Source organism: Dromiciops gliroides, chromosome 6, assembly GCF_019393635.1.
Source record: "Dromiciops gliroides isolate mDroGli1 chromosome 6, mDroGli1.pri, whole genome shotgun sequence".
In the NCBI taxonomy this organism is placed as follows: domain Eukaryota; kingdom Metazoa; phylum Chordata; class Mammalia; order Microbiotheria; family Microbiotheriidae; genus Dromiciops; species Dromiciops gliroides.
In genome coordinates this window covers 210,043,914-210,061,014 of record NC_057866.1, presented here as the reverse complement: position 1 = coordinate 210,061,014, position 17,101 = coordinate 210,043,914, and the positions used below count along the sequence as shown (strand labels likewise).

General features: G+C 38.0%; 2 protein-coding genes across 7 annotated transcripts in view; one reads left to right on the top strand and one right to left on the bottom strand.

Annotated features, from left to right (window-relative positions):
• The window catches only part of LOC122732696 (LRP2 binding protein), a 51,379-nt gene that overhangs the window by 10,335 nt on the left and 23,943 nt on the right, over positions 1–17,101 (top strand). For all 4 annotated transcript variants that reach the window (XM_043973014.1, XM_043973016.1, XM_043973015.1 and 1 more), the window contains one exon: positions 6,856–6,969. In XM_043973014.1, the coding sequence (XP_043828949.1) occupies positions 6,856–6,969 (114 nt within the window). The remainder of the gene's footprint in view (positions 1–6,855; positions 6,970–17,101) is intronic.
• Positions 1–17,101, bottom strand: part of ANKRD37 (ankyrin repeat domain 37) — a 46,455-nt gene that overhangs the window by 14,228 nt on the left and 15,126 nt on the right. The gene's annotated exons all lie outside the window — the stretch shown is intronic.

Sequence of the window (17,101 nt, the reverse complement as noted above, 5' to 3'; positions counted from 1 at the left end):
GTTTAGCGTATCATTCCTAAATTAACACTGCAGTCTTTAGTGAGTTGTCAGCATCAGGCAGTTGAATTTTGAATCAGAGACCCTGGTTTCAAATATTGGCACTTAGTACTTTTGTGCCCCTATGCAATTCACTTAATATTTCTAGTCTTCGGTTTCTTCATTTGTAACACAAGGGATATCTATGACCTCAAAGTTCCCTTCCATCACTAAACTTATTGATCTGGTTAATACTTTGTAATTCTAATGGTAGCTAAATATTTAGAAGGCCAACGCCTTTTTGTTTGGTTATTTAGCTACTTCTAACTCCTCTTTCCCAAGTCTAACTCACTAAATGCTCTTTAGAGTACCCCAAAATAAGATGTACCCCAGAACTACTCCCTAAACCTCATGTATCCTCTTCAAAGCCAACCTTGGCATGAAGCAGGGTGCAGGAGCTTTAACGTGATAAGGAGTAGCCCTGTTGACAACCATCTCAGGCTCCAAAAACCTCCCCTTCAAAAACAGAATTTTTAAAAAGCTGTCTACATTTAAAAACCATTGTCATTCTTTTATATTCAAACTATTAACAATCACTATTCTTTCATAGCATTAGTTTCTATTTTTGTCTAAGCTTACTAAAATTTAATATTAGCTCGAATTATATCTATGGTGGAATTTTTCCAGGTGATACTAGGAAATTGTCTTATATATTTTTAAAACCAATATTTTTTTCTTCATATAATGTCAGTGTAGGCCGCATTGCAACTTTATCAATATATTTGTGACCCTGTGTATATGGGAATCTCAAAGATAGGTGTCTTCATCATTTTGGAGAGTTCCTTGGGGGCCAGGGAAGCCTATTTTATCTGTGTGTGACTTGAGATAAGCAGAATCAACGAACCCCTCCCCCAGTGGTTATCTATTATGTCCTCTTTAAGAGTAAGCAAAACAATTTTTTCAAGGTCTCTCACTGACATGAGTGCAGTGTATTAGCTGCTGGATAGCCCTCAAGTAATTCTCCTTTACTGCCACAGTAGCAAGTGACAAAGACTCAATAAGGTACAGAGCAATGAAGAGATTCTGTCACTTTATGAGAAAGTCGGCACCCAAAATGTTATTGCTACAAAGAAACAGGAAGAGGGCAGGACAAATGAAAAACTCTGAAGCCTCGACATTGTGGTGAAGGATTGTGAAGAAATGGAAGAGCTAAAGACATAAAAAGAAGAGAGACAGCAGCTGACAGATGATAGTCAAAACTCTGCAAAAGCGGGGCAGCTAGGTGGCGCAGTGGATAAAGCACTGGCCCTGGATTCAGGAGGACCTGAGTTCAAATTCGGCCTCAGACACTTGACTCATACTGGCTGTATGACCCTGGGCAAGTCACTTAACCCTCATTGCCCCGCAAAAAAAGCAAAAAACAAAAAAACTGCAAAACAGAACCAGAGTGGTATGAAGAAGAAAAACATGACAGATGAGAACATCATCCATAAAGGCAATATTCAGTTAGCTTATCATAGGATTATAGGGTTTTTTTGTTTGTTTGTTTGTTTTGATGAGGCAATGACGGTTAAGTGACTTGCCCAGGGTCCCACAGCCAGTGTCAACTGGACTGGCATTTGAACTCAGGTCCTCCTGAATCCAGGGCCGGTGCTTTATCCACTGTGCCATCTAGCTGCCCCCATAGGATTATAGTTTGAAAACTAGCATCCTATGTATGGTCTGTATGGCGGCTCACCATTAACCCAAATGTTTTTTTTTGTTTGTTTGGAGTTTTTGGGGTTTTGTTTTTTTTTTTAGTGAGGCAATTGGGGTTAAGTGACTTGCCCAGGATCACACAGCTAGTAAGTGTTAAGTGTCTGAGGCCAGATTTGAACTCCTGACTCCAGGGCCGGTGCTCTATCCACTGTGCCACCTAGCTGCCCCAACCCAAATGTTTTTGATTAATCAGAACATTATGTTCCCCAAACATGCTGTTAACAGTTTAGGGGACTTCTCATGGGTTCATTATTGCATTATGCTTATTAAAAGTAAGCATTAAAATGTGATTCACATTACTAACAGCCTTGTTTTAAAATATATCAGCACTTATTTTTGAATGGCCCAAGGTAGTTTTCCAATAGACATATTCCTATTGATGAACAAAACAGTCAAGCTTCTATTATCTCTGCTCTGGAGTGGGTTGACAATACAAAACAGCAAACACCACCAGAATCATTTTTGTTTGACCTCGACATATACTGTGAGCAGATTCAATGAAACTGGATCAGAAAGCAGAATAGTTTATTGCCAGTTGCAGGAACTTTAGAGTTAGCCAGAAATAATCAGGTCTGTCTGTTTGAAAGGCTTTTTTGAAAGGAACAGCTGAAGAAAATTTGTCTAAGCAGACAGAAAGTGCCCTGTAATGACAACAATTTAAGGATATTTCCATGAGTTAAAAACTGGGGGGGGGGGAGGGGGGGAGAGGCAGCTAGATGGCGAAGTGGTTAAAACACTGGCCCTGGATTCAGGAGGACCTGAGTTTAAATCTGACCTCAGACACTTGACACTTACTAGCTGTGTGACCCTGGGCAAGTCACTTAACCCCCATTGCCCCCCCCCAAAAAAAAAAAGATGTATATTCACCTTTGGAAGAAGGAGCTAAGCTAATGAGTATAGACGTATAGGACTGAGAACCTTATTCTTTGGAACAAGGGAAAAATCATTTGGGAGCCTGCTGAGCATGAAAATGCTGAAACTCGGGGGCTTTGAATAGGAAACCCCTAGAACAAGAAAATTGAAGAATGCTAAATAACTCTGGCCAATCAAAGGGACTTTTATGGATTTTAATCCCTTCCTTGACCAGAGAAAACAAACACTTTTCTTGCTCTAACTTGGAGATGGTAGTAGTATAGACCTGGCAGAGGAAAAGTAAATGAAATTCTGTTCCAGCCTACTGACTGGGAACCTAGAAGACATGTGGGTCTGTATAGCACGAGGTATTTTGGTTGATCTGAAAATATGCCTGCCTGTATACCCCCAACATGATTTGGGATATCTGGAATATAAAGAAGCCTTTTATAAAATCTTTAAGTATGATCAATCAGTCCTGCTATGTGCTCTGCACATACTGTACCAGGGGCTAGGGATGCAAAGACAGAAATGAGATAGTCCCTTCGCTTAAGGTGCTTACATTTTAACGGGACATAATTAGAGACTTAAATTCCAAAAATAAAGAGTTTGTATTTGACCCAAGAGGGAAGATACTGGGAGTTGCCGGAACTTATTGAAAGGAATTGATTGGGGGAGGGGGTACTGATATGGTTAAATCTGTCTTGTAGGAAAATCACTTTGGCAGCTATGACTGTGGACTACAGGCTGTGAGACTTGGGGCAAAGAGACCAATTAGGAAGCTATTGAGATAGTCCAAGAGAGAGGTCGGATTAGGTGGCTCTGTGAGTACAGGGAAGGAATGAGGAGAAAGGGTTTAGATGTAAAGATAATGAGTTCTGATTTAAACTTTTTAAATTTGAGATGACTACAGGATATCTGGTTTGAAATGCCCACTAGGCAGTTGGTGATTATAACTAGGGCTATAACTGATAACTAGGGCTTGAATGAACTCATTACTTTGGAATTAAAGACCAGCACCTCAAGTGGCAAAAAAAAAATCAATCCTATGTCTAAATTAATTGGGCTTCTTAATAAGTGAGTCCAGAAAGAAACTTAGAGCATGGGCAGGGAAAAAGATAGCAGAGTTCATGAGGTCAGGCCACTTATAATAATAGCTTCCTTGGGAGATCATACAACTAAAAATCACAGATCATTTTTCTGGGTGGTTGAATTATCTGAAGTTAGTTTGCCATGAATTGTAAGGGTCCTTGGAAGTACCTACCTATATATTATAGAGTATGATAAGTTGTACCTATAAGAGAAAAGGAAATCATTTAAAAGAGGGCAGAAGAAATCCAGTCTCCCCAAGACACAGCAAAAGTTAAAAAGTGTTCATGTGAATAACTATGAAAGTCAATGCTTTTCCAGTGGTCATGGAGATGATATTTGTTTATATATAAATGGACAATTTCACCCTCAGCTCTAAGCCTCAGAGAAATGTTAACATATTGAATGGGATCTGCTGAATCTATATATGAAGTTACTACTGCGATGGTTGGGTTTGGTTTTTTTGAGGGTGGAGGGAGGTTTGGCCATAGATCTCCCTGAATTGGATTAAAATGACAGATCCAGGAAAAACAAGAAGGGAGAGCTTTCTTCCTCTTGCTAGAGCAGCAGTAGGCTATGGTGCTTCATGGGACATATGATACAGTGTTGGTTGTTTCAATGGTTTGTTTTGCTTGATTGGTTTTCTTTGTTACAAAGCAAGGTTCTAAGAGGGCATCAAAAACAATCAATAAACCATTTTTTAAAAAAAGCTAATAGCAGGGTATCCCTCCTAAATTGGAATCAAGGTGTTATTAATTAGGGGGTGATTTTTGCCTTGTTAGATGAGATTAGATTTGGGAAAGAAATGTAGAAAAAAAAAAGGAAAAGCCAAGACCACTTAGCTCCTCATGGCTGAAGGCATAGTGTGAAAGTTAGAATTATCCGTAATTTGTAAAGAGATTATTTTAGGGTCTAATCATCAACCTCAGAGTCTGTCTCTAAATGTTGATGTTCCCTAATGTGTTTGCAGGTGGTGGTGGTCAGACAGTCAAACAGCTAGTTAAAACAAGAAGCCCTAGGGGAAGAGAGTTCTGCATTGATTATATACCAGCAAATAGCATTTCCAGCAAAAGGAGAGATTCATATTGATTCATAGCATAGTTAATGTAAATAGTTTTCTAAATGAAAAAAGAAGTGTGACTCTAATCCAGATTCTGGACCTGGGCAACCTGCAGAATTGAAGCAAGAGATTCCTTGAAGAGCACTTTTGCAGACCAAAAATTGTACAGAAAGTAAAATACAATAAATTTGATTTTACATTCTCTCCTAAATTAGTTTCTTCCTGAACCTAAAAAGTAGATTTTTGTTGTTCTTTTATTTATATATATATGTGTGTGTATTTATATGTGTGTGTATATATATATATATGTGTGTGTGTGTGTGTGTGTTATAGAGTAGCGTCTTAATTCGTTTTCTACAGATTATCTTGATTTTTGTGAAGTTTTTATAGTTATATTATGAAGTAGAGAATATGAAAATACCCTTGGGAAAAAGCTGACCTAACCTATGGGTACAGGCTGATGATGTGGTATGATTAGAGATATTCTAGGAAGATTCCTCCTTCAATATTCCTCACTAATATTCTACTACTAAAAACAGATTCTTTAGGAATAGACTATTAAACATGTTGAAACGCAATTACCCTTTAAAAGGGTAACATGTTCATGTGTTTATAAGTTATTCATACATTAGTGTGAATGTCAGCTTGTAATAAATTGACTCCTAGAAGAGTAAGGCAAATAAGAGGTGCTTTTTGGTAAGAAACAGAAGGGGAGAGAGAATTCCCCAGCATGGAGTTGTTTGTACTCAAATAGGGTAAAGCTTGGTAGGGTTGAGGAGTGGTAGAAATGGAAGCATTTAGATAAGATCAGTGTCTGGGTAGGGAGAAAAGAGAGCAGGAAGGACAAATGAATTATACCTACTTCAGAATTTCACTGACCTTTGTTTGATTAGCCTTCTATGGGAAGATCTCTTTCCTGATGTCTTTCCCTTATCCTTTACTTTTCTCTCCCCATCCAACAAAGTATACAGTTAGAGCCAACGCTATATGGGATATATGGATTATAATACCACAACTTTATGTTTATATGGCATTTCCACATCTGTGATGTCACGATCTGCAGAATTGCTCTGTGAAGAAGGCAGACCACAGCTACTGAATGAAGACTTGGAAAAGAAAGTTCTCACTTCCAAAGTCCTTGACGCTATCAAATGGTTCAACGCCAGAAACAGATAAAGTTTTATCAGTAGAAGTGACATTAAAGAAAATTCATTACCACCTGTTTTACCGCCTAGACCCCAAAGACCATGTGACCTTTCCATCTGACTGGCTGCTGAAAATCTCCCACATGTATATATGCATTGGAAGCAGCATCTAGATATGGCATCATGGAAGACCTCAGTTTGAATCTTTTCTCAACTGTGAGACTCGGGGGAAATAAATCACCTAACTTCTTGTAGCCTCAGTTTCCTCAGCTATAAAATGGTGATAACAATAACCCCTACCTCACAGGGCTGTTGTAAGGATTTAACAGTCACATGTGAAGTGCTTTGCAAACCTGGAAGTCCTATATAAAGTTAGTAATGATGATTATTACAGTAAGTACTTAATAAATACTCTTGCATTCATTTGTCCCACCTTCTAAACTAAAAGAGTGAGGCTCAAAAAAAGTAAAATATCTTGTTCAAACTGCATTAAGTGGTCCAGACAGCACTCTGGCTCTTTTGCTCATCATGTTTCCTGGAGGGAATTTGGCCTCAGTTCTGAAGTTTTCCTAACAAAATGACAAGGGTGAAATAGCGGTCTGGATGGAGTAACCTTGGTGACTAAAACTAAAAGGACAGCCATTATTATTGTTGTGGGCTCAAGGCTCAAGAGCTGGCAGCAGAAATAGAAGGAAATGAAAATGGAAAACTTACCCAGAATCATTGTGGTTATCAGCTCTCCCCACCTCCCCCTCATACCCAGAGTTGATTCTGCAGTGTATTGATTATAATTGATCCAGGCTTGCAAAATCCCCTCTAAAATATTCATTATGTTGGTGGGGGGAAGGGAAGAGGAGGGAAGGGTTACTGCCTCAGATTTAGCTGAATTTTGGTATTAAAATAACAGTGTTGGGGTGGGCTATTTGCTTATACATATAATCATAACATGCATGTTTTTTTCTGGGGCTTTTATAGGGATGGTATGAGGAAGCATTAGATCAGTTTGAAGAAATCCAAGAGAATGATCATCAAGCTGTTTACCAATTGGGAGTTATGTATTATGATGGACTGGGAACAAAGGCAAATCCTGTAAGTTGTCATTCTGCTTGAATTGGGAGATGGGCAGAGGGTGAGTGTTATTGCTAATAAACACCCATGCTGCTATTTAACCTGTGCTCAGAAACCTTCACTGATAAAGAATTCACCACCTCAGAGAGCAATACATTTCACTTTAAAAAGCTCTAATTAGGGGGCAGCTAGATGGCGCAGTGGTTAAAGCACCGACCCTGGACTCAGGAGTACCTGAGTTCAAATCCGGCCTCAGACACTTGACACTTACTAGCTGTGTGACCATGGGCAAGTCACTTAACCCCCATTGCCTAAAAAAAACAAAAACAAAAACAAGCTCTAATTATTAGGTTTTCCTATAAATCATGCAGAAATTTTATCTGTCATTTTCACCCAGTTCTGTAAAGTCAAGGAACAAAAAGAAGTCTAAGCCCTTATCTACTGTGCTATGTATGTCTTCAAATATCCTACCTTCAAATCTTTTCTTCTTCAGATGGAACATCCCTGATTTCTTTGGTCCATTCTCTTATGGCATGATTTTGAGCCATTTTATCACTGTGCTATCATTCTTCTACTTTGACTTGTCAGTGTTCTTCCTAAAATGCCATTCTTAAAACTGAACATAGTCAGGACAGAGTAAAATGGAAAGAGTTTTTTTTTTTTAGATATTATGCTTATATTAATGTAGAGTAAGATCATATTTGCCATTTCTTTTTTTGACTTGGCTTCCACATCCCATGATTGACTCATATTAAGCTTGAAGTTTATTAAAATTCTCAATCTTTTTATCAGAAACTTTTCTCTCTCTTCATGCATTTGATTTTTTTAAACAAATACCTATTAAATTTCATCTTTTAACTACCAAAATTAATCTCTTCATCTCATAACAAATAATAAATACCGTTTTTCCTGACACCTATGGTTACCCCTCATCATTCTGTAGGAAATGAGAAATGGGCATCTTTAAAGAGGGTCTATTATCCCGCCTCTCTGAAAGGAGCCTTTAAATCTATAACATAGCTCACTGGTTCAGAAGTCCTTCTCTTCCTTTTGTCACATTTTTTCACCATTCACCCCTCCTGACCAGAGATGGATTTCCCCTCTGCCTCCCTGGATTATTTTTCTTTTGTTTTCCTCATAAAGTTTTTCTTCCTTTCTTCCAAGAAACACTTCATTCTCCCTTGTAAATCATCAGTACAGAAGCATTCTTCCAATCCTGTCATTTTGTTCTGGTATTTTTTTGTTGTCTCATGGAATCACTGATTTCTATTTGGTTTGTTCTAATTTTCAGCTGAACTGTTATATGAGTAGCATTTACAATTCCTTAACTCTATGATATTTATACTCTTTCCCATTCTTTTTCTAGAGCTCACATTTCATTTATAATATCTTTTTCTTTCTTTTTTTTAAGCTCTTGCTTCATTTCTTCCAGGAATTCTAGTAGACATGACTAGGCTATGTTTTTGTTTGAGACTTTGCTCATTGTTGTTATGGAGTTATTGTCTTCTTTGGGGCTTGTGTTTTCAGCTTACCTGGAGCTATAATTCTTCATATTGATTTCTTCTTTTGTTTATACTCATATTTCCAGTCATATTTCCTCAATTGATACTTTGTGTCCAGGCCAAGCTCTGTGCATCTCTAGAAGGAATGGCAGGGCCTTGTTTGGTGCTGGTCTCTATTGTGGTCTTGCTACTGCTTTCATTGGGTACTGAGCTCTGTTTTCAAGGACATCAGGGGTGGCTCAGGTCGTCAAGATACCAACTTCCAGAGCCTTGGGATGTAGTCTGATCGAGGACATGGTCATATTATCTTCCTCTGAGTCTGAACTCTGCAGGCTGCCAGGCTGCAGACCCCTGACAATTCAGCCACAGGTTCCTGGTGTCCCTGACTTACCTGGTCTTCCTCCTTCTCTCTTTCCACCCCTGCCCCCACCAAACCATTGCAAGCTTCAGGTATCCCTGGATCACCCTAGTTGGGATGTTAGAAATCTCTTGGGCTGGGCTGTTCTGGCTGGAACCTTTCCTGAGAGCTGGAATGTTTCTGGCTATCTCTGTGTGTGCCCCTGGGATGGGAAAAAAAAAAAACACGTACTGTAGTTTCTCCTTAAATTTCCTGATCATTACTCAGCTGAATGCACTCTTTAGAATCTTTATTAGAGTAATATGATAGCAGAATTGTTCTACTCCCATTTATCCCACCATCTTAGCTGGAGGTCCCCTTCAACCTTTCACCTTCTTTAGCAGGGGCATCCACAGACTCTATGTATACAAATTGTTACTAATCTTCTCTGGAAGAAACACAAACAGGTCCTTCTCTGGAGGTCATTAGAATACTCACTTTTTCCTCCATACATAAAAAATTAAAATCCTTAGCTCTCTGTTTCTCTTGCTGTTAGCTGGTAGTCTATCCACAGGAGCACATTTTCACTTAGGTGTTTATTTTCACTTTCTAAAAAAAAAGCAGACTTTCTGGGCTTTTCATAAGTTATTTGGTGCTAGTTGTCCAGATGTATTTAGGGAACGCCATACCAACAGAAATGTAAATAGTTGCTTTACCTAGTCGTAATTTGTGAGAATGTCTTTTGAAGAAAGCTGGTTGTTGCTTCTTCTTTTCTCATCTATCCATTCACAGTTGCTGGGTTGTTTTTTAAATGGACATCTCTTTTTAATGCATTGTGAGTCTTGCAAAATACAGAAATATTCACTTCTTGCCATGATATGGGGTTCCCCCCAGAGAAATGATAGCCAAATTAGTATTTTTATACTAAATGCATTCCTGATACTATAAAACTACAAAAATAGCCCCCCAATTTATTATAGTACTAGTATTATTACCACTGTCGTTGTACAAAAGTTGTACTCTTATTCAGATCTACATCACATTTATGCACTAGCACTCTACCCAACATTTAGAAAATGGCTTCTGTAGGAAAATGTATTCTAATTTCCAATTCGTTGAGTTGCAGATGAAGAATTTTGTAAATTAGGAACTTCCTGTGTACTGTATACTCTGAAAAAAATTGAATTCACTGATGAACTCCTTTAACCTCAGAGAAATTTGCAATCATCCAATTCATAGGCTAAACAAAAACATCAATGGCAAATCAGCTTTCAAAAACCAATACCTCTGTAAGCACCTCATCCAGATTTGCGTCTGGGAACGTGGAAAATACTCGTGTACCTGAAGAAATACCAAGAAAGATGAGAACAGTCTCCACTACTGAACCCTAATCCTAAAAAGGTTCTTCCTTTACTTTCACAATCTCCCACTGTCACCAGCCTAACCTTGAGTCCCTAAGGAACCTGACCATTCCCCCAGGTCACTAGGCCAAATGTTAATGGGCCTTCCATTCCTTAAGGAACTTAAGGAATTAAGCAGCAGCTTCTTCAATGTGGTCTATATGCTTATAGTCTAGCACTACATGGCATATAACCCAAAGATCTCTATGGATAGTTGTTTCTTGTTGCCTATGGGATACATTATCACGTCAATTCTGCCAACTCCTTCATTGATCTCTTCAAGGAGAAACCTATAGATTATACTATTTAATAACTGTAACTTCTTTATAACTTCTACTTTCATTCATAGTGATAATGTTGGTGGTCTCCAGTAGCATGTCAATTTGTTGGCTGTTACACACAGATAATACAGTGAGAGTATTAATAGTTAAATAATATTTGTAGGCTAAGAACTGTCTCAGCCTCCTTTTCCAACCCCTCTGAACCGTGACTAAATGTATCCCTGGAAAATAGACAAAAAGTCTGTTTCTGAGCTCATACTCAAGCTTTGTGATAGCCTTTGAGACTCTACCTAGATTCAATTCCATACTACATCAAGACATTAGGGTAGGACTTTGTGAGGGAATTTATGTGCCTGTATACAGATACACATTACACACACACACACACACATATATATATATATATATATATATTATATATATATATATATCCATTGATTACCTCAATATGTACCTCAATTAATATAACTAACAAGATTCTCTTTGCCCTGGTTAAGAGCTCTTCTTTGGTTGAGTTACAGAATCAGTGAAAAAAGGTGTGAATAATTCTTAGACACTTCTTTTGAAATCAGTTAAAAGTATGAACTACATATGAATTGAATGAAATCAGATGATCCCACACAGGATATATCTTGTAATTAGTTGAAGAGATCATTCCTGCCTGTGGGACTTGGATAAAATCGGCAAGCCAGTTCATAATTGGGGATTTCAGGAGTAGGCCAGCCTTGTGGTAGAGCAGCTCTAGCAAGGCCCGGAGAGGGAGTTGTTTTTCAGGGAGAGTCTCTGACTTTTTCCCCTCCCCTGTAGCCTAAGGACAGGCTTCAGACTCCAAAAGGCTAGATGAGGGGGAGCGGCTAGGTGGGCGCAGTGGATAAAGCACCGGCCCTGGATTCAGGGAGTACCTGAGTTCAAATCTGGCCTTAGACACTTGACACTTACTAGCTGTGTGACCCTGGGCAAGTCACTTAACCCCCATTGCCCCGCAAAAACAAAAACAAAAAACCAAAAGGCTAGATGAGGTAGACTTCCATTGCTGGCATAGGTAGTAGTGTTAATGGAACGTCAGTAGCTGATGATGGCAGCACCTCTTTGGGAGCCGAAGACAAACTAAGAAAAGGCTTTGAGGAAAAGCAGCTTCAGGATTCTACAAGGGTATCATAGGTCCTCAGATCCCAGGAGAAAGCCACATACATCTAAAGGGGGACTTCATAAAGACTTCATGAAAGGAGAAAGGGACTCCCATCCAAGCGGGAGCTGTGAATTTCTCTTTATCACATCTGCTGTATAAATAAAAGTGGGCCTGCTTTCTTCTGTATATACTTGTAAGACAGTGTGTTCCAGACTTTTGGAGGTATGTCTTTGTCTCAACTGTTCTTACTATATAACCACATTTTTAAAAAACACTTATGGGGGGCGGAGCCAAGATGGTAGAGAGGAAGCAGCAAGCTGCCTGAGCTCTCCTTCTGTTCCCTAAAGAAGAACATTAAATCAAGCTTCTGGATGGATTCTGAAACTACAGAACCTGCAAAGAGACAGAGAGACACAGTCTTCCAACCAGAGATAATTTAGAAGACTTCAGGAAAAGGTCAGTCTGACTTGGGCAAAAGGGAGGCCCAGTGCAGGGCAGCAGCCCAGCGCCGAGGGGGTCAGGGCAAGTCAGCAGGAGCTGCGGGCCACAGCCGATCAACTGAGACCCCTGGAACCTGGCTCAAAAATCTGGTGGCCAAGAAGGACAGTGGAAAAACCTACCTGCACCAGCTGAGAGGGCAAGTTGCCAGCTGTAGGATCACAAACAGGACAGGCGGGATCAGGCCCCTGACCGAGTGCACTCAGATAGGAAATGCAGGGGGGCGAACTGCACACACTATAAAGGCCTCAGAGTAAAAAGCCAGTCACACAGCACCTATACCCCTGCACAAGAAGCCCAAAACAGGGACCCTGGTGCCCCCAGAGCAGACCTCAACTTAAAAAATAAAGAAATAAGCTGCAATAATGAGTAAGAAGCAAAAAGAGCCCTCTCCATTGAGAGCTTCTGTATCAATAGGGAAGAAGCCAACACAAACTCAGATGAGGACAATACCTCAAATTGCCTACATGTGAAGCCTCCTGAGGGAAGGTGAATTGGTCTCAAGAACAAAAAAGCCTTCCTGGAAGAGCTCAAAAAGGATTTTAAAATCAGTTGAGAGAGGTAGAAGAAAAAAAGGGGGAGAGAAATGAAAGCAAAACAAGAAAACTATGAAAAAAGAATTAGCAGCTTGGAAAAGGAAGCACAAAGATTGACTGCAGAAAACAATTCCTTAACAAATTCATCTGGCCAAGTGGAAAAAAAAGTGCATAATTTCTCTGAAGAAAACAATGCCTTAAAAAATTAATTTGGCCAAATGAAAAGGTGCATAATCTCACTGAAGAAAACAATGCCTTAAAAAATTCATTTGGCCAAATGGAAAAAAAGGTGCATAATCTCACTGAAGAAAACAATGCCTTAAAAATTAAAATTGGACAGTTGGAAGATAAAGAATCCATGACATACCAGGAATCAGTCAAGCAGAATCAAAAGAATGAAAAAATAGAAGAAAATGTGCAATACCTCATTGGAAAGACAACTGATCTGGAAAACAGATCCAGGAGAGACAATTTGAGAATCATTGGACTGCCTGAAAGCCATGACCAGAAAAAGAATCTAGACACCATATTCCAGGAAATTATAAGGAGAACTTCCTGATATCATAGAATCAGAGGATAAAATTGTCATTGAAAGAATCCACCGATCACCTCCTGAAAGAGACCCCAAGGAATATTGTAGCCAAATTCCAGAATTATCAGGTGAAGGAGAAAATACTCCAAGCAGCCACAAAGAAGCAATTTAAATATCATGGAGCCACAGTCAGGATTGCTCAGGACCTGGCAGCTTCAACATTAAAAGACCGCAAGGCTTAGAATATGATACTCCGGAAGGCAAAGGAGCTTGGATTGCAACCAAGAATCTATTACCCAGCAAAAAATGTGCATTCTCTTTCGGGGAAAAGATGGACATTTAATGACATTGGGGACTTTCAATCTTTCCTGATGAAAAGACCAGAACTGAATAGAAAATTCGATCTTAACATACAAGACTCAAGAGAAGTTTAAAAAGGTAAACAGAGGGAAAAAAAGGTTACTCAATTAGGTTAAATTGTTTATATCCCTACACAGGAAGATAATACTCATAACTCTTAAGAATTGTAAATGTATTTGGGCAGAGAGAAGGACTTTACACAGAGGGTATAAATATAAATTGTCTTTGATGTGATGATACAAAAAAAAATTAAGGGGTTAAAAAGGGAGTCTATGGGGAGGGAGAGGAAAGGGGAGGTGGAATGGGATGAACTATATCATATGAAGAGGTGGAAAAAAACCTATTACAATAGAGGGAAAGAAAGGGGGGGTGAACATTGTTTTCAACCCTACTCTCATTAGATTTGATTCAAAGAGGGAATAACATATAGGTTCATTGGGATAAAGAAACTTAACTCATTCTTTAGGGAAGCAAAAAGAGAAGGAAAGCCGGGGTACTGATAGAAGGGAGGACAAAAGCAAGGGAGAAAAGGGTAAAGAAAAGGGGGTGATAAAAAGGGAGGGCAGATTGGGGGAGGCAGGGGTAAGAAGTAAAACGTCAGTGAGGAGGAATAGGGTGAAAGAAGGGGGGGAAAGTACAAAGGGGGTAAATAGAATGGAGGGGAATAGACAGTAATAACTGTGAATGTGAATGGATGAACTCTGCTATAAAAACGGAAGCGAATTGCAGAGTGGATAAAAACCAGAATCCTACAATATGCTGTTTACAGAAACACATTTGAAGCAGAGAGATACACACAGAGTAAAGGTAAAAGGCTGGAGCAGAATATATTATGCTTCAGCTAAAGTAAAAAAAGCAGGGGTAGCAATCCTTATCTCAGACAAAGCACAGGCAAAAATAGATCTCATTAAAAGAGATAAGGAAGGAAATTACATCTTGCTAAAAGGTACTCTAGATAATGAAGTAATATCTATATTAAATATGTATGCGCCGAATGGTATAGCATCCAAGTTCTTAGAGGAGAAGTTAAATGAGTTACAAGAGGAATTAGACAGTAATACTACATTAGTGGGGAATCTGAATCTCCCCCTCAGAATCAGATAAATCTAGCCACAAAATAAATAAGAAAGAAGTGAAAGAGGTGAAAGATTACTAGAAAAGTTAGACATGATAGATGTCTGGAGAAAATTGAATGGGGATAGAAAGGAATATACCTTTTTTCTCAGCAGTACATGGCACATTTTCAAAAATTGACCATGTATTAGGGCACAAAAAACAACATAGTCAAATGTAGAAAGGCAGAAATAGTAAATGCATCTTCTCAGATCATGATGCAATAAAAATTACATGTAAGAAAGAGCCAGGGAAAAGTAGAATGAAAATCAATTGGAAACTAAATAATTTCATTCTAAAGAATGAATGGTCCAAACAAACAAATCATAGAAACAATCAATAACTATATCCAAGAGAATGACAATAATGGGACAACATACAAAATCTATGGGATGTAGCCAAAGCAGTACTTAGGGGGAAATTTATAGCTTCTAAATGCTTACATGAATAAAAAATGAGAAGGAGGAGATTAATGAATTGGGCATGCAACTTAAAAGCTAGAAAAAGAACAAATTAGAAATCCCCAATTAGATACTAAACTAGAGATCCTGAAAATTAAAGGAGAAATTAATAAGATTGAAAGCAAAAAAAACTATAGAATTAATCAATAAAACTAAGAGCTGGTTTTATGAAAAAAACCAATAAAATAGATAAAATATTGGTTTAATTTGATTTAAAAAAGAAGAAAACCAAATTACCAGTATCAAAATGAAAAGGGTGATGTTGCCACCAATGAAGTGGAAATTAAATCAATAATTAGGAATTATTTTTGCCCAACTGTATGCCAATAAATTTGACAATCTAAATGAAATGGATAAATATCTACAAAAATACAAACTGCCCAGGTTAACTGAAGAGGAAATAAAATCCTTAAATAAACCCATATTAGAAAAAGAAATTGAACAAGCCATGAATGAACTCCCTAAGAAAAATCCCCAGGGCCAGATGGGTTTCCAGGTGAATTTTACCAAACATTTAAAGAACAATTTATTCCAATATTATACAAATTATTTGCAAAAATAGGTGAAGAAGGAGTTCTACCAAATTCGTTTTATGACACAAATATGGTGATGATACCAAAACCAGGCAAAGCAAAAACAGAGAAAGAAAATTATAGACCAATTTCCCTAATGAATATTGATGCTAAAATCTTAAATAAGATATTAGCAAGGAGATTACAGCAATTGATCACCAGGATAATAAACTATGACAAAGTGGGATTTATACCAGGAATGCAGGGCTGGTTCAACATTAGGAAAACTATTAACATAATCAACCACATCAATAAGAAAACCAACCTAAATCATATTATTATCTCAATAGATGCAGAGAAAGCTTTTGACAAAGTACAGCACCCATTCCTAATAAAAACACTAGAGAGTTTAGGAATAGGTGGAGCTTTCCTTAAAATAATAAACAGTATCTACCCTAAAGCCATCAGCAAGTATTATATGCAATGGAGATAAATTAGAGGGCTTCCCAATAAGATCAGGGGTGAAACAGGGATGTCCATTATCACCCCTATTATTTAATATTGTCCTAGAAATGTTAGCTTTAGCAATCAGAGAAGAGAAAGGAATTAAGGAATTAGAATAGGCAAGGAGGAAACAAAACTATCACTCTTTGCAGATGATATGATGGTATACTTAAAGAATCCTAGAGAATCAACTCAAAAATTACTTGAAACAATTAACAACTTTAGCAAAGTAGCAGGATATAAAAATAAATCCACCTAAATCATCAGCATTTCTATACATGACCAACAAAATCCAGCAGCAAGAGATAGAAAGAGAAATTCCATTTAAAGTAACAGTAGATAATATAAAATACTTGGGAGTCTACTTGCCAAGGACAAACCAGGAACTCTATGAACACAACTACGAAACACTCTTCACACAAATCAAATCAGATCTAAATAATTGGAAAGATATCAATTGCTCATGGATAGGCAGAGCTAATATAGTAAAAATGACAATACTGCCTAAATTAATTTACTTATTCAGTGCCATACCAATCAGACTACCTAAAAATTATTTTATACAGCTAGAAAAATAATAACAAAATTCATCTGGAAAAACAAAAAATCAAGAATATCCAGGGAAATAATGAAAAAAAATGCACAGGAAGGTGGGTTAGCGGTACCAAACTTGGAGCTTTACTATAAAGCAGCAGTCATCAAAACTATCTGGTACTGGCTAAGAAATAGAGTGGAGGATCAATGGAATAGGCTAGGCACAGTAAATGCAGTAGTAAATGACACTAGTAATGTAGTGTTTGATAAACCCAAAGACTCCAGCTTCTGGGATAGGAACTCAGTATTTGACAAAAACTGCTGGGAAAACTGGAAGATAGTTTGGCAGAAATTAGGCATAGAGCAACATCATATACCTTATACTAAAATAAGGTCAAAATGGATACATGATTTATTCATAAGAAGTGATACCATAGGTAAATTAGGAGAGAAA